Source organism: Leucoraja erinacea, chromosome 2, assembly GCF_028641065.1.
Source record: "Leucoraja erinacea ecotype New England chromosome 2, Leri_hhj_1, whole genome shotgun sequence".
Taxonomy (NCBI): domain Eukaryota; kingdom Metazoa; phylum Chordata; class Chondrichthyes; order Rajiformes; family Rajidae; genus Leucoraja; species Leucoraja erinaceus.
In genome coordinates, this window is record NC_073378.1 from 84973860 (window position 1) to 84992453 (window position 18594).

Genomic DNA, 18594 nt, shown 5'->3' on the forward strand with positions numbered 1-18594 from the left:
AAAATCTACTCTTTTTAATTCAGTTTTATGTATGGTTTTGTGTGCCTGCTTTTAAATCGATGGAAATTTAATAAGAGAAAACCTAAAGTAAGACGGACAACAAGTTTTATTGGTCTTGTAAAGAGTTCTGGTTACCTCTGTAATAACATGGGTTACATGACAAAGGGTTCATTAAGTCCAACGGTTGCAAGAACGATTGGGACACTGTCAGTATTCTACATAATTAAAAAGATAGTATCAGTTTCTGTCAATCTGCTTGGGCAGTAGGAGAAAAGAAGAATGAATGAAAGTAACAATACTGTTTCAGTATTCAATTTTTCACTCGGTGACCTTAATCCTTTTGTGATCATTGTGAATTAGTACCTTTAGAAATACAATTCTTTTGACTCCTCTAACAATGTGTTGCTGGACATATTGCTTAATAGAATGGCAATTAAATCTCTTACCTCAAAGGAATTTCTTCAAGAAATATTGCCTTCAAATAATTAGTTTTAAACTGTAATCTTCACAGTTTAAAATGAACTGCAAAGGAGTCTATGTGACATCCTGAAAAGGATGCACAAGATATTAAATGTGCATCTTTCAAGACTTCTATTTTGAGGATATTTACTGCTATTCCAGGGTTACTCAGTCAAATTTCTTGTGGATGGGCAGTAGGAGCCATGGTTAAAAATACAGGCCAGAGAGCATTTAAGAGGAATGGTCTATTAAAACAGATTTGGGTTCATCGGTTGTGGAGGTTAAGAACATAGTACCTTTGCCAAATTAATTTTTGTTTCAGGTGTTTCCAGGCAGAAACTGAAAAAATACAGGTGGTGTGAAATAGTTTTGTGAAATGCAACTGTTGCCTGATTTTTAGTGGAATACATAAGTTTATCGCAAGAAGCATCAAAATTCTTAAGGGGTTGGATAGGCTAGATACAGGAAGATTGTTCCCGATGTTGGGAAAGTCCAGAACAAGGGGTCACAGTTTAAGGATAAGGGGGAAATCTTTTAGGACTGAGATGAGGAAAACATTTTTCACACAGAGTGGTGAATCTCTGAAATTCTCTGCCACAGAAGGTAGTTGAGGCCAGTTCATTGGCTATATTTAAGAGGGAGTTAGATGTGGCCCTTGTGGCTAAAGGGATCAGGGGGTATGGAAAGAAGGCAGGTACAGGATACTGAGTTGGATGATCAGCCATGATCATATTGAATGGCAGTGCAGGCTCGAAGGGCCAAATGGCCTACTCCTGCACCTAATTTCTATGTTTCTATGTCTATGTTTCTAAATACAAGCAACACAAATGAAATTAAAGTGGATGAGATTGAATCACTGTCAATGTGCTGAAGGAACTTAGTCAAGCTCGATCTGTGGAGGGAAATGGACGATCTGTGGAGGGAAGTCAGCGTTCAGATAAAGGTTCTTGACCTGAAACTGACTGTCCATTTACCCCCAAAGATGCAGCTCATCCCACTGAGTTACTCCAGCAGATTGATCACTGCTCCAGATTCCATGCTAACTGCATTTCGTTGTCTCTGTACTGTACACTGACAATGACAATTAAAGTTGAATCTGAATCTGATCTGCAGTCTCCAGTGTCTCAATCCTGGTTTTCATTTATTAAAGATGGTTATTGAGTTATATTCTGAGCCAGAAGGTTGTGTATTCAAGACACTCTCCAGGAGTCAAGGATGCAAGTCTAGGTTCCAGTGTAAACAAGGGAAACACATAGAAAATAGGTGAGGAGTAGGCCATTCGGCCTTTCGAGCCTGACCGATCATGGCTGATCATCCAACTCAATCCTGTTTTCTCACATATCCCCTGAGTGGTGCCACAAGGGCCATCTCTAACTCCCTCTTAAATATAGCCACTGAATTGGCCTCAACTACCTTCTGCGGCAGAGAATTCCAGAGATTCACCACTCTCTGTGTGAAAATAGTTTTCCTCATCTCGGTCCTAAAAGATTTCCCCTTGTATCCTAAAGTGATCAGGGGGTCTGGAGAGAATCGGGAACATCTTCCTGCATCTAGCCTGACCAACCCCTTAAGAATTTTGTACATTTCTATAAGATCCCCCTTCAACCTTCTAAATTCTAGCGAGTACAAACCGAGTCTATCCAGTCTTTCTTCATATGAAAGTTCTGACATCCCAGGAATCAGTCTGGTGAACCTTCTCTGTACTCCCTCTACGGCAAGAATGTCTTTCCTCAGATTAGGAGACCAAAATTGTACGCAATACTCCAGTTGTGGTCTCACCAAGACCCTGTACAACTGCAGTAGAACCTCCCTGCTCCTATACTCAAATCCTTTTGCTATGAAGGAGTAGTATTGAGGGAGAGCTATAGTGTTGAGTTATCGTTAATTGGATGGAATATTAAGTCAGAGCCCAACTATTCTCATAGGTGAATGTAAAGTATCCGTATGTTGTTTTAAAGATGAACAGGAATGATTGCCACGATATTCTGGCCAATATCCTTAAAACCAACATAACTACAACAGATTATCTGGTCATCATCACTTTGCGTTTGTTGAAGCTGCACAGATTGGTTGCAGCATTTCCTGCATTAAAACGTCAGCAGCACTCCAAAAGTAATTAATTGGCTTCACAATTAATGTCCTGAAGCTGTGAAAGATGCAATATTAAAACAAGATTTTTTTGCTTTTGTATTCTGAAGCCTCAGTTAATACACACCCTGATCAGAGAACCTGGTTTAAAAAGGTAATAACTGTAAAATTGAGACATACATCAACCACAACTTTGTCCTTCATTCTCCATTGCCCATTGAACTTGGACAATGTCTTACTGGGTTATTACCTTTTAAGGCCAAATTTAACAGCCATGACCAAACATCACGGTTTAACACTGTGGACCATGAGTCCATCCATCCCAATAGAGAAACAGAGACATAGCAAGCAAGAGGAACTCACATCCTAGAGAGCCACGATGGGAATTCATAAGTGTAAAGGAGTATAGGACAATGTGAAAAAAGGAGGTGAGGATGAGTTTTGGATTGTTCTAACAAAGTGCTGGTATAAAAATACTTGGTTGTCTTCTGCTCTGTAATACCTGTAATATAGTAAGAAAATTAAGGGACTAACAACTGGGAAAATGCTGTAACTATGCATTGAATTGGGCTGCTGTGTCTTGTAAAAAGAACGTAAACTTTGAAGCATATATACGTTAGCAAAACACAAAACTAATAACAAAACAAATAGTTGAGAGGGGTGAAAAAGCAGATGAAAAAGAATGGCCAGGTACAACAGGCACTGAACTTAGAAACGAGACTACAGCATTCAGACAATCTGAAGAAGGTTCTCAACCCGAAATGTCACCCATTCCTTGCCTCCAGAGATGCTGCCTGTCCCACTGAGTCACCCCAGCTTTTTGTGCCTAGCTACAGCATTTACCTTCATTACTGCAGCAAAGACCAGTGCCACTACGGCTCTGAGTTGTTAAATTTCACAATTGCACTTTGTGTAATTTAGGGTGGGAACTATAAGGTGTAGCTGTTGCCATGATCCGCTAACGCAGACGGAGCTGAGGGATAGATCTAGGTTTCAGAGAGACTCAGTAATAAATACTACAACTGGAATTTTGGCTTTATTTTATTACCATTCCACCCGTGAAAATCTGGACTTAATTTTTTGCCTGTTTCTGAGATTGTGACGTGACTGCAACTTATCATCCATTCCTACCAAGATTAGGTGCAACATATTATTGAATGCATTATTGTGGAGCAGGGGCAGAAATGGCAGACAATGGAACAATGCAGACTAGGACTACAGACTACATTTAAGGATGTTATGTCTGTAAGGCATTAACCCTTTCCACATGGAATTTGCAGCAGGACGGGGAATATGAGGATCTAACTGAGAAGTGTACAAATTCCTCCAGCCCTGGATATTTGTGCATACATGGAACTGTTGATGCTGGAATGTTAGGCAAACACAAACATCTGGCGTAACTGAGTGTGTTTCGCAGAATCTGTGGAGGGAATGGATAAGCAACATTTCAGGTTGGGACCCTTCTTCAGACTTTGTACTTCACTGGAATGTGCGGTAGGGTGGATTTTACACCTGTCGTATGAGATCCTGCATCCACAATCACCAGTCGGTACTTTCCCCCTTTGCTTGAGTGTGATGAACTCCTACAATTAACCCCCTCAAATATGTGAATATGATACATTCATGCTTAAAAATTCGACCTTCTTGACTTCTTCAAGGAACATTATCAGGACAGCGGAGATTGAATAATGAGCCCACTAAGCATGACTTGAACTGTACAGAAAAATGCTTCACCACAATTCAAGCCTCTGCAAAGATGGTTAATGCAAGGTATTCAGAAGAAGGGTTTCGGCCCGAAACGTTACCTATTTCCTTCGCTCCATAGATGCTGCTGCACCCGCTGAGTTTCTCCAGCATTTTTGTGTACCTTCGATTTTCCAGCATCTGCAGTTCCTTCTTGAACACATGGTTAATGCAAGGGCTGGTAGAGTCATTGCTCTCTCCAAGGCCAAGATCTCTACCACTCAGGTTCTCATTGAACTCAGTTGACTGCATTGGCAGGCCACAGTGTTTTGATGCCTGACATCAGACTCTTGAATTAGACCATTGTGTCATGGGAAGAGATTACCAGGCAGGCAAAGGGAAAGGATTTCCTCCAAGCTTTCTTGAAGAAATATAACAGCCCCACCGACTTCTCGGAATCTCTGGCCTGCTCAGAGTGACTACTCAGAGTGGAGAAGGAACATTCAGCATGGTATCAAGACTTTCGAAACTATGTATCTGTAGTGCATAGAAACTGCTTAGTCGGCAGAAGGGTTCTGAATTTATAATGAAAATGCTGCTTTGGGGAAAAGTTATGGGATCCATATATTTATGGAAATTAATGGAAGTAGCTAAAGAATCACTGTCTAATGGACATGCATGTCCTGATGATTTCAACACAGGAACTTGTTTATTCTTTGTGGCTTGACTCTCACTTTGCAATAAGCCAAGTTAGTTAGGAATACCATAGCCAGGCACTCTCAAAACCATTCACACGATAGAGCCTAATGATTGGGATATGGAAGATTCCAGCAATTTTAACTGGAAAGTGGCAGAAACGTTTGGCCACCAGAACTGTTGGTCTCTGGCTCCTTTCAGATACCTATGGAAAAGGTGGATCACAGAGTACAACTTCTGCTTCTAGCTCACAGGGACGGCTCGGAAAACATCTAAAATCTTTCTTCCGCATCTGGGTTTCCATATTCTGAAGAAAATCACGTAATCAGGTTCTCGCATGTGCCATGGGAGCAGATTTCTGTACTCCTTGCTGGGACACTTAGTGGCTATGATATTTGCCACCGTAAAAAGGTGTTGCCTGTAAAAACAACCGGTTGAGGTGACATTCCCTGTAGTTAACATTTAAAGTCGCTGACCTTCTCCTGTCTAAAGTGAGGAATTAGCATAAACCCCTGTATTATGCAGTGCCATGCATTGAGAAAATAAGGTTTATGTTACTTTTGGCACCCAGACCATCTTCAGACATTGAAATTGACACTTGCTTTCAGTTTGCAAGCATATGGTAAAATAGTAGCAATGTGCGGTTTTGGGTCAGGAATTCAGAGATCAGGACAGGCACCCTGAAAGTTCAGATTCCACCAGTTTGAGAGGAATAAAAAGCTGGTATGAGTAACAGTTATCATGTGGTTCTTAGCTTGTGAACATTTAACTGGTTCACTAACTTCCTTTTCAGAATGAAATCTGCTGATGTAGTCTGTAGATAACTCTGGATCTACATATTTTAACCCTAAACTGACTTCCCCAAGTTAGATTAAAGAAGTACTATAAGAAGACCTATTCACTAGTTTTGCAGGGGAAACAGGGATGGCTAATAAACATTGGTCTTTCTTTTATTCCAAGGATAAATAAATAAAATGTATCGATGCATTTGTATCAGACGTGACAGCCCCAACAAGTAGCACATATCTGCTCAATTAATTCGGGCAATGGGGGATTGGTGTGACGGTACCTAGACGTGGCGCCGACAGAGGAGAGGCCGAAGCAAAGAAGCCGAAGCCAAAGAACCGAATAGAAAAGAGGCCGAAACGCCAATGAACCTGAAAGAGTCCGAAGACGAAATGCCTACTAACCGAAAGGATGGGACACTTAAATGCAAACTAACCGAAAGGGCGGGACGCCTAAAAGCCAACGAACCGAAAAGCTGTGTCGCCTAAAAGCAAACTTACCGAATGCGCGCTCTGTCGAAACGCCACCTACCCGAAAGGTGACGTCACCTACACGCCAAAGGACCGACTGCCGCTCAACAGAAAAGTCCAATAACGGACTTGACGTTGCCGGGGGGCGGGACTTGTCAGCGATTGGTCCAGACCCCCGCGTCCACCACATCACTGTGAAGGCGTGAACATTGTCCCAAACCTCCACTCCACCCGACCCGCAGCCCTCGGAGGGTGGCCGTGGGAGAGTGGGGGCTGTCCCGAGGAATTCACACCTTCAGGCGTTCGCCTGCACATCCTCCAAGACTGGCTATAGCATTTGGTGCAATCAATGTAGCTCCTTTACAAAGGAACCAACCACAGACTAGGCGACTGCTTTGCTGGTCACTTATGGTCAGTCAACTGTGACCATCTGGATCTTCTATTGTTTGCCATTTTATTTCCCCTTTGCGCTCCACACCGACTTGTCTTCTCCATTGGCAGTTTGAGGACAAACGCAAATTAGAGGAACATTTGGACACTGAATGAAATTTCAGATGCTGGAACTTGTGTGGCACTCTGGCTCCAACCAAGATGATCATTGACAAAGCCATTTCCAGAAATGCCTCACCAGCCCCACAGATTAACTTCTGCAGCTTTAACTAGGTGACATTGCAGAGAATGAGAAATAAGCAGCTACATTTTCACCAGCTGGGAATGCAAGAAAAAGTACTTTTGGGAAAGAGACCAGGTGGCTTTCTCCATTGTAATGTGAGTGCAGATGCACTTCAGTCTACCAGTGCAATCTGAAGAGATCTTTAATGTACTTTCTGTGACAAAGTGAGAACTGTAATGCCCCTGTCCCACTTAGGCGATTTTTTTAGGCGACTACAGGTGACTAGGTTGTCGCCACAAGGTCACTGGAGTGTCGCCTGTGTGGTCTGATCAGTCGCCCAAATAGTCAGTCGTACCTTATTTTCTGATTGCCGCTGGATTTTGAAATGTTCAAAACTTTTTGGCAGCACCCGTGGGCTTGACACCAACGATCATAGCCTGATGTAGGTGCTGTCACCAGGATTACGTAGGTTGTCGCCAGGATAACGTAGGTTGCCGCCGGTGATGATCTCGGTGAATTCCAGTGGCGACCACCTACGTCAACTGGCGACAGGTACCGGCGACTGAATTATCTTACCCTGTCGTAGCTTGTCATGGGTGTCTTAGGTAGCTTGTCATAGGTGTGGTCATAGGTGGATGTCCTAATGGTCGCCGGTTGTCGGTAGCTTGCCATAGCTTGACGTCGACTAGGTGGTAGGTTGTTGTAGACATTATCGTGGGGTGGGGGTGGGGGGGGGACGGTCCAGTCGCTAGTTTTTCAGCGACCTGCTACGACTATGACAGTCGCCGGCAGTTGCCCAAAAAAACGCCTATGTGGGACACGCACATAAGGGTGTTTTTGCAAACCCATGGATTTGCAGTTGAATGTTTGAGTCAACAAAGAAAGCAATGCTCATGCTTATCACAATGGTAAGTAAAGCAAACAGTATTTACTATGAGATAGTGGCTACTTTGTTGTATATAAAACCCATTGGAGAAGTCACTTAGTGGATCAGAGATACGTAATTGTTGAATTGCTATGCCTAGTTTATATTGAATATATTCATTGAAAATAAGTAGATTTTCCTTCTGCTGAATTGACTGTGTATGTATGTTTTGTAAGTAATTTTTATATATAATTTTGGCTTGATGTAAATAGTTAAATGGTCAAGTAATTTAATATATGTTGATGGATATTGTTGATATGGGTTTGTTCCATTTCTGAAGGGAAACCATGTAGCATAATGAGTGTGTATATTTCTTTAAGAACGATGTGTTTCAATATAATTGAATCACCCACTGCCGTCAGTTCAATGTTGTTTGCCATCAACAAAGAATGTTTGGTTCGATGCTCTTTCCTTGTTAGTTGCCTTACTAAACATCAATGTAACCATGCTACAGTGACAGGATGAAGTGTGTTACACTCTGGAGGATGAGAAATACTGAAGTTGAAGAAGGGAGATTAATGATCGGGGCAGATGAAAGCAAAACCACCACTGATGGTGAGAAAACAACAAGGAGTGGTGTAAAGTACTTGCTGAGGCTTGTAGGGCTTCTGGCTCCAATCACTGCCAGGTTTTCAAGTCTTTCGGAAATTTGTGAAGGAGTGCAATTGCTAAATCGGACACCCAATTTCTCAGCGTGATTCTGATCTACACCTATCGATTAAACTTCCTACTTATTTGTGGCGGGATTGGTCTTGATAACTGCTGCTATAAAACAGCCCACACACATATGTGTAATGTATTGTAAATAATATCCCTCCTTTTAAAATCATTAACCCCGTCCCTTCCCACGCACTCCTTCCTGACTATTCTGGAATGCACAATTGAAGTAATTGTACTTTGTAATTGTAAATAGTTTTCTGATACACCTACCTTTGTTTATTCCACAGGCCTGTTCCAGGATCTCTATCTTCCCTACTCCATCTACAAAACAGACAAAGGCAGCCCATGCCAGGGTCGATGCCTGGCAACCTTCCAAATTCCACCATGCCTGGATCTTCTGCAGTACTGATGCCTGTAAGTATTTATGTTTATTCTGCTCTGAATATTGCACTCCAATCCCCTTCTGATGTTTGGCGTTGTAACATGGCAAGCAACATATGGCATCCATTGCTCCCAAATGCAATGTTAACATTTCAACTTTTATAAATGTTTACTCATATTGGCCTATATAGTAGGGCGACCTAATGGGGTAACAATGGAGGCAAAACCGACTGTCGAGCATCAGTTCCATTGCCAAAGTCCTGTGTTCTCAGTGGGGTAGAGGTGAATCGGACAGTACCATTGTCTTTGGAAGGACAGTTCAGAAGCCTGACATCAGACTGGAAGAAGCTGCCCCTCTAAAGTAGTTGTACCGCCTACAGTTGCAGGTGTAAGTGAAAGGGGACAGGGACGTGTGGATGGGTAACGGTGAGCGAATTAGGAAGACATATAACCATAATGGTCCCTGCAAAATGCAGAAGGGAGCGGGAAGGGGAAGATTTGTTGGTCAGCTGGCTCCAAACACTCCAAACACTGACACATAAGGGATGGGGAAAAATTATCTGGACACTGCTTTTCTGAAGGCAGTCACACCTGTTAGATTAACTGCTTCCAATTTGGTCTGTGGTCAGAAGAAGGAAGGTGTGACTACAGTGAAGTAGGTAGAGGGTATCCAAGGAGCAGTCTGTTACAGGACAGCCATATCAGTCTTGGGCTCTGGCTATGGCAATAATGTCTGACCAAAACTTCTTACTCCCTGTGCAGAATACAAGTGAGTAGGGCTCTAGGAAGGAAGCCAGCTTTCTTTACTGCCTGCTACCTGCATGAGACTGGTGTAGTGCCATCGGATCCCCCTTTGTGGTTTAGATGGATCTGGGGGCATTCACATTAAAGGGATCTGCCAGAAGATTTGCCCACTCAAGCCTATCCAAGACATGAGTCTTCTCTGTCACACATTGCCTGCCTGTGTCATCCGCAAGGTTGGAGGACATTCCCTCTCCGTTTGTAAATACCCGCCTTGCGGAACTAGTTGTAGTGGGGACCCGGGACTCCTATCTTTGCTTTGTTGTAGCCGTAGGTAGAACATGGAGAGAGGTTCTGCTGAGGGAATTTGAGCAACTAGGGACTATATGAAAAAGCAAAACCACCAAGGTAATAATCTCTGGATTGCTACCTGAGCCACAAACAAATTGATGTAGGGCGAGATGATTAAAGAATTGGTGTGGGGGAATGGGTTTGAATTCGAAGGACAATAGCATCAGTATTGGGGAAGGAGTGAGTTATTCTGATGGGACAGACGGCACATGAACCCTGCTGGGACCAGGGGCTTGGCGAGTACTTAGATGAGGAGAAGTTTCTTTAGTCAGAGGTTAGTGAATCTGTGGATTTCATTGCCACAGATGGCAGTGGAGGCCAAGACATTAGGTATTTTAAAGTGGAGATTGAGAGCTTATTGATTAGCAAGGGTGTCAAAGGTTACGGGGAGAAGGCAGGAGAATGGGGTTGTGAAGGAAAGATACGTCTGACATGATTGAATGATGGAGTAGAATCGATGGGCCAAATGGCCTAAGTCTGGCCCCATGACATGAATTTATAACAATGTGATTGGAAATGGATGATCGTCTCAGTAAATTCAGCTTTATAGGCCCTTCGGCCCACTGAGTCCACGCCGACCATCGATCACGTTCATACTAGTTTTATGTTATCCCATTTTATCATCCACTCCCTAAACACTATCCCTACATTTACAGTGGTCAATAACCTACAGAGAGAACATTCAAACACCACAGACAGAGTTTGGGGTCGGGATCGAACCTGGGTCTCTGGCATTGTGAGACAGCAGCTCTAGGTATACAAATTCATGAAAGGAATAGATCGGGTAGATGCACTGAGTCTCTTGCCCAGAGTATGGGAATTGAGGATCAGAGGACATAGCTTCAAGGTGAAGGGGAAAAGATTTAATAGGAATCTGAGGGGCAACCTTTTCACACAAAGGGTGGTGGGTGTATGGAACAAGCTGCCAGAGGAGGTAGTTGAGGCTGGGACTATCCCATCGTTTAAGAAACAGTTTGAAAGGTACATGGATAGGACAGGTTTGGAGGGATATGGAGGGATATGGACCAAGTGCAGGCAAGTGGGACTACTGTAGCTGGGATATTGTTGGCCGGTGTGGGCAAGTTGGGACGATGGGCCTGTTTTCATACTGTATCACTCTATGACTTTGACTCTACCTGCTGTGCCATAGTGCCACCCCATAATAATTTTGGAATAGTGTGTTTTCAACTTAAGATGCTCTTGTTACATGACCATCTAAACCTGCAGAGGTGAAGTGATGTCTGGCTATAAATATGTTTTTGCCTGATGAAAGCAGTTACCTCAAAACTGATTTTGTGATGGAATATCAGAATTTGCAAAACTAGATATCCCTTGAAAAGGAATTAATGCTTTTTGTTTCAGATTTTGCCAATTGCTTTTTCTTAAAGTGTATGAACATAAATTCTGATGCACTTACATGGGCTCATTGTACAGGAGATTTCAATTGTTTACCTAACAAGCACGTTTTGTATGTCCAGGCCATTTAGTCAATTGCACATTTTCAGGCCATTAATGCTGCTCAACTAGGACTGGGGCAGTGGGGTTTGGGTGGGTGGCAGGAGAAACAGTTGGTGTGGACAACTGACCTGGGCCTGGTGCTGGTTTGGCAATCAGCCAAGTGGCCTGAGATGATGGGTCAGATCAGTGCTCAGTAATGTAGCTGTAGTTAGGATGTTGCTTGCAATGAGCTAATTGTGGAGATCGCGTTTTCCATTGGGGGTTACAGCATTGCTGGGATGGGAATGGTGAAAATTGTCCGACCCTGAACAGTCCCTTGACTAATCAGAAGGCGAAGGAGTCGTTGGTGGTTAGGGTGACTGTAACCTCCTTCAGGGTCCTAATGGGATTGATAGTCAGTTGGGAGGGGAGATGATTGATTAGCGTGTCTCTATCCTGGTGGTGTATACGAACAGTTAAAGGAGAGAATGCAATTTTCTTAGTGAAGTTGCTGCTTACTTACCCTGGGTTTAGTCATAGTCTTGTTGGACAAAGCAGTTTAATTTACCATTCAATCATCCAAAAGGTGCTTTGCACAATCAGAAATGTGTATGTGATTAAAAAGAACCCAGAAACGTCAGTATCACATTTCACTCTATTTATGGTAAATGCTGTTTCAACAATGCTCCACAATCTAAATTGTAGACCATGCTTTGAAGGTATTGCTGCAAAAACTCCCTGGGGCCCTTTGAGGTTTCCTGCTGTAACTTTGGCAAAACACTAGTGAAGCCCAAAATGGCTTCCAGCTTTGTACATAAACTTAACCACAAAATTTGAAATGCAAATAAAATATTTCTCAAACAGAAAGTAAACACTCCACATCTTAGATATTATAAATAACAGCAGTGCTGGCCGTGCATTAAAGATTAATCAGCAGCTGCAAAGCACAAACCATTCTGGACAATTAGCGATTGTTAGAAATTTAAAAATGCTCCTGTGACTAGTGATTTAATAATTGAAATACTGAACCTTTGGAAGATCTAGGTTTGTTGTGTCCATTTGCATTCTGCTTACCAAGTGACAAGCCATTCTTCATTGAAGGAACTTCTGGAAATATTGATGTACCTCTGTGGGCATATTGTACAGCCAATGCAAAGTGGACTTTGGTTGTGGGCCTGTCACTGTCAATGTCAGAATATCCAATGCCACCACCGGACATTAAAGATGGTGGGTCGCGACGGTCTGCTGGGGACAGGAGAAATGTTTAGAGCAGCCAACCTGTCCCGGGTCTGCTGTTGTTTTGACAGCCAGCCAAGTGGCCATTGGTGGGGATTTGGTTAGGATGTCAATGTTCAGCTTAGTAACTTGTGTGGGACAATGCTTGCAATCGGGTAATTGGTTAAATTAGGTGAACATTCAACTAACAACCAAACATGATTGAAAAGTCATAAAGCGTGGTGAACAAAATAATTATCGTTTACTCATATTCATTTTTTTTTAGAAAGTCCCATCCATCATCTATCTGTAGACACTGTAAAGCAGCTATCTATAAACATGATAATATGCAATTAAGCTATTATTTTCATAGATGTGTTTCTCTCAACTCTATCATTCAGGCCAAACTTAACATCTCCATTGTACCCATTCTAGGTGAGGATCATCTCTCTGTAGTAGTGGGTCCTCTCTCAGAATCTCTCTCAGAAGACATTACTTGCTCTCAGGAACACTTCCACAAGTTATACGTACAGGGCTAATTGTTGCAACCCCTGTTCTTTATTACTTTACAGGTACTCCTTAAACGGCAATATTATCCAAACTAAGAATGAATGTAGACTCCTTACTGAAAACAGGGAGCAAGAGTAGAGCTACCAACAAAACATGCTTTATTGAACCCTCATCAAACTGCAGAAGCTCATACAACAATGCAGCAAACGTTATACTAAATATTGTATACTATTCCTATAGTTACGTTTACATTCATATGATCCGACACTGGATAATTTACTATCCTTCGGGTTGATAGAAGGAGCAACATTATTTCAGGCAGAATTTACAAAATATTTAAATGAAAATAGAATATCGCCACACAAAAATATATACACATCTAAATGCTCAATATTTGTAGTTGGCTAGTGAGGTCCTGTGTTGGTGGCTCCAGTGTTAATTCCCTTTTTGACTGTTTTGGAAGTTTCACTTCTGCTTACTGCAACTTTTTTGATCTTAGCGTCTTCCCCTTTCATGCGAAAGGATGTCTTCAGTGACAGAAATGTCGTCAGAGGCAACTATGACAGATAAGGACTTTACCAATTTCTTTGGCGCATGGTTCCTCTCCTCAAATGAGAATTCATTAGTTACTACCAATCTGTTAGAATGTGCCTCGGAAGGTATCTGTGGCTATCTTTGGCATTTGAATCTGATGCTTCATATCTCCCAACTCTTCTTTAAAGTTTACTATAATTGTCTTGTGAGCACCTTCACATATTGTTGAGAAGGTTCCTGATTAGGTTCTGTAAACTTACACTAACCACTCAAGTACAAGATTTATGCATGCAATGATGTTTTAGAGCTCCTTTTGCAAACTGAGGAACCAATGCATGAACAGCAATTGTGTGCATTAGCACACAGTGCATTAACAATTGTTGCTGTTAGATCCTTCATGCGGTAAAACTGATGTTTCAGTATTCTGGCACCACTGATAGCCAAATTTTCTTCAACAGAAATACTTCTACAATATAATACCATCATAAACTCCTAGGAAATAGATTATTTGGTTGCTAAAATTCTTACAACTAATAAGGGACCAATAAGGCAACATTGTGGGTCAGATGTTGAGAACAATGATTTTATGGAGTTTGGAGATGTGCGCAGAGGAATGATCAGGAAAATAACTATTTATTGTCCATTGAAATGAATGGGAAGAACAAGAGGGATGGAATATACAAACTGCCCCTTTGCTATCACCTGTAATGAATTATTATCAAAGAATAATCTAATCTCCTGTGAAGTGTTTGCAAGTCCAGAGGTCCCAGTTCAACTTCCTTGCTGAAATTGGTTACCTGTTTTCAGCCAGAATTGGCAAAACAAGCACCGTAATTGATTTTATAAAAAGCAAAAATATAGTCAGGGATCTTGAACTTGATCTCCATACTTTTACATGTGCATATTTGGATTTTAGGTGAAGAAAAAAGTTATGTTGCAAAAATATTGTTGTCAAAGCTCACAGATGAATATTGTTATTTGGACTGAAACTAAACTCTCACAGAGTCAAGACACAGATACTGAAATCTGGAGCAATAAACTGGAGGCAAGCTGCTGGAGGAAATCACTGGGTCGATCAGCACTGGGACTGATGCAGGTTGTCGCCCACAAACGTTGACCACTGCTTTTCATCCATTGAAGCTGGTTGAAGCAATGAGTTCCTCAGGCAGATTGTTTATTGTTCTAACAGAGAATCAATGGATTAATGAAAAGTAGCGAACTACTAAAAAGATTTAGTATTTACAGAAATCTTTACTTAAAATAGAGCTGTTAAAGTGTGCCGCAAATAATACTTGCCTAAATCAGTTATTTCACTTTTGTCTGCACAAATCATTAACTAGACAATTAGGACCAGTAACCATATACCAGCCACCTTCCACCTTCTTGGCAGGACGCCATATAGATAGCGATTTGTAGGGAACAGCTAATCCTGTTTTTGGCAACCCAAATTAATTTTCTGGTAAAATTGTAGAATGTAGGCAGCATTGGATTCCAGCTGCAAGCAACATTGAATTATGAGTTTTACTTTGTATTGCCAGAAAGATGTGTATATTTATGCCAGCTAATATATTTAGTGGAATAAATTTCAGAATTCTTCATTGTGCACAAATGTTAATTATTTCTGTTTGAAAAGCCCATTTGACTGGGTAGTAATTTTGTAATTACAAATAAGTTAAGTCAATATTTAGTAAAAGTCAGTGGAACGTGAAGACAAAAACAGAGAAGTAGTGTACAAGCTCACTCAGCGGTTCCATTATTTACTGGACCAGAACAATATGTATGAACCACTGTTTTAAGATGTAAAAATAATCTTAATGAAGGAACCACTCCGTACTCTCCAAACTTGGTAAGGGCTGGGTTTTATTTTGAAAGTGTTTAATCTTCGTACCCTAGTGAACCTGCAGATAATGCTTATATTGAGTCGACAGTAAAAAATATATAGTTTTCACATTGAAATTGTTGACTAATATATTTGATTAGCATTTAAACTTTGTAATCAGTGTAGCAACCCCTTAATAAGCAACTCAGCAGTGACAACATGCATTTATGTTCCACCCTTGTAACATGGAAAACTACCCCAAGGTGATTCAGCGGCTGAATGAAGAAAATCTGGAAGCCAAATGAGAAAAAGAAATAGACGAAACATGCTAAAACATTATGGGATTTAAGGAGGGAAGTTAAAATTGAAACGTTTAGGAAGGGAATTCTAACGTGGATGTGGAAATTGTGAGATTGCATTGGATGTACTAAAGCATTGAAGAAAGTCACACAAAGCATGTAAAGTGAGAATATGAATGTACATTTTAAGTTTCAGGTACTGGGAAACCACTGTTTTATAGTGAAGATCCCATCGTGGTTAATCATGCCATTTCAGTTGAGTAATAGAATCAATGTAAAAGTAAATGAATGTTACCCATGAGGTCTTTCTTAAATCTATCTTCTTTCGATGCCCTCTAGCTTTAAAATCCTCCACTAAGGGAAAAAGTCTGTGTTTACTTTATCCATGCTCCTTATGACCTTGTACACCTCTGAAGTCACCCCTCAGCTTCCTAAACTCCAAAGAAAAGTGTCCCAGTATATCCAACCTATATCTCAAGCCTGCAAGCTCAGATAACATCCTGGTGAATCGCTGCTGCACCCTTTCCATCTTAATGACACCCTTTGTATAGCTGAATGACTGGAATGGCACATGGTACTCCCAGTGTGGTCTCACCAATTACTTTTACAGGTGCAGCACAATATCCCACTATTTGAACTCAATACCCTTCCCAATGTGTGCCAAATGCCTTATTTCACCACAATGTCCATCTGGCCTACCACTTTTATGGAGACATGCACCTGTACTCCGAGATCTCTCTGTCCTGCAACATTCTCCAGGGTTCTGCCATTTATGGTGTAAGTCAGGCCCTGGTTTGACATACCAAAGTACAACACCTCACGCTTTAGAAAGGAGATGAGGAGGAATTTCTGTAGTCAGAGGGTGGTGAATCTGTGGAATTCATTGCCACAGAGGTGTGGAGGCCAAGTCGATGGAGATTGACAGATTCTTGATTAGTAAGGGTGTCACAGCCATTCTCTGCCGCAGAAGATAGTTGAGGCCAGTTAATTTGCTATATTTATATATGTGTATATATTTGTGAATTACACATATTTATATATTGTGTATTACACATATTTATATATGTATATATATTTATATTATGGTATATGGACACAATGATCTGTTTTGTAGTAAATGCATACTATGTTCTGTTGTGCTGAAGCAAAGCAAGAATTTCATTGTCCTATCAGGGGCACATGACAATAAACTCACTTGAACTTGAACTTGAACTTGATATTTAAGAGGGAGTTAGATGTGGCCCTAGTGGCTAAAGGTATCAGGGGGTATGAAGAGAAGGCAGGTACAGGATACTGAGTTGGATGTTCAGCCATGATCATATTGAATGGTGGTGCAGGCTCAAAGGGCTGAATGGCCTACTCCTGCACCTATTTTCTATGTTTTTATGTCAGGGGTTATGGGGAGAAGGCAGGTGAATCGGGTGAGATGCAAAGATAGCTAAGCCATGATTGAATGGCGGAGCAGACTTGATGGGTCAAATGGCCTAATTCTGCCCCAATAACCTATGAACATGAACTTGCTAGTTCAATTCCACTTGCCAATCCTTGGTCTAACTTTCCAACAGTATACTATAACCACTAATTTTGGTATAATCTGCAACTTTACTGACAACTTTAAGCAGCAATGGACCCAGCAGTGAAACCTGTGGCACACCACTGGTCACAGGCCTCCAATCAGACAAACAACCCTCAGTGCTTATCCTTGTGACGCTTTCCTCCAAGCCAGTTTTGAATCCAGTCAGCTAGCTCACCCTGGATTCCATGTGATCTAAATATCCTCAATCCTGCACCATATGGACAACCAGAGTGGAAGTGAACTAAAGCTTCACTGGTATCCAAATGTCAAAGATAGAGATGACGGATTAACCGGGCAAATTAATAACTGCAGAAAATTATTGAGAGGACCAAAAACCTGGCATTTGGATAATGACACCCTCAATGGCCTAAATAGGCCCTTACAATTTCCTTTAGCAGGAGATGGATGCACCTCCTGGGAACCAACAGTAATAGAGGGAGACCAGACACCACTGTTCAGAGATAGTTTTTCCAGCGGCTTGAAACTCTCCAGGGTAGTGTGAGCCCAAAACATTGTAGCTGAGAACTAAGGTGACCAAATTAGCTTATTTGCACCTATTGTAGAAATCAGTACAGAATATTACATTTCTCCCTCAGGGATTCTCTTGACTGCCGATGCATTCCTAAAAAGGAATTTCCACTGAATTCAATTTCCATTTACGGTCGAATGAAAAGTTAACTCTGCGTGGTGTGTGGTTTTGCATTAAAAATAAATGTCACAGTTTCACTACTGGTTTAATTCGCCCAAATACCATTGGCGTTATTAACAATTAAGTGCAAGGGGGGGCGGGTGGAATACTAGTGACCTTTTGGCCGAAACACCCAGATTTGCACCATGATGGAAATTGTGGGTCAAGAACTTTAATTTAATACTTCATGCCCTTGCACTTTTTCAATTCTATTGAAAAACCACTGAACTGACTCGCATATATTAATTACTGTTGCAAATTGTTAGGTTTGTAAGTATCGCGGAATTAATCTATTCAATAAAGAATCAATTTTGGGTGAAATGTGCTGATAAAGGTGGTCCAAAGTGGCTGTCAGGCATTCATTTAATACTGTGAACTTTTGAACAGAGGTTTCCAACACTGGTTAGCAAAATAAATTACTGACTTCTGCTGTATCCCAGTATATGTGACAATAATAAATCGATATCAATGTGAGTTTCCACATAGTAACTATGTTACCTCTGCATACCTCTTAAGAGTATCAGTAAACCCTGCTCATTACAAGTAACAACCACAAAATTTCGACAAATAATTAAAACCTGCCTTCCTCCTACCCCTTGCACCCACCCACTCTCCAATAATAATATACTGCTATTTAACTGCTACCTCTCGAAGAGGCGGGGG

At 41.4% G+C, this 18594-nt stretch overlaps 1 protein-coding gene across 4 annotated transcripts in view; it reads left to right on the forward strand.

Moving 5' to 3' along the window:
• Window positions 1-18594, forward strand: part of creb5b (cAMP responsive element binding protein 5b) — a 299242-nt gene that overhangs the window by 175466 nt on the left and 105182 nt on the right. For all 4 annotated transcript variants that reach the window (XM_055659976.1, XM_055659968.1, XM_055659958.1 and 1 more), the window contains one exon: window positions 8668-8794. In XM_055659976.1, coding sequence (XP_055515951.1) covers window positions 8668-8794 — 127 coding nt within the window. The remainder of the gene's footprint in view (window positions 1-8667; window positions 8795-18594) is intronic.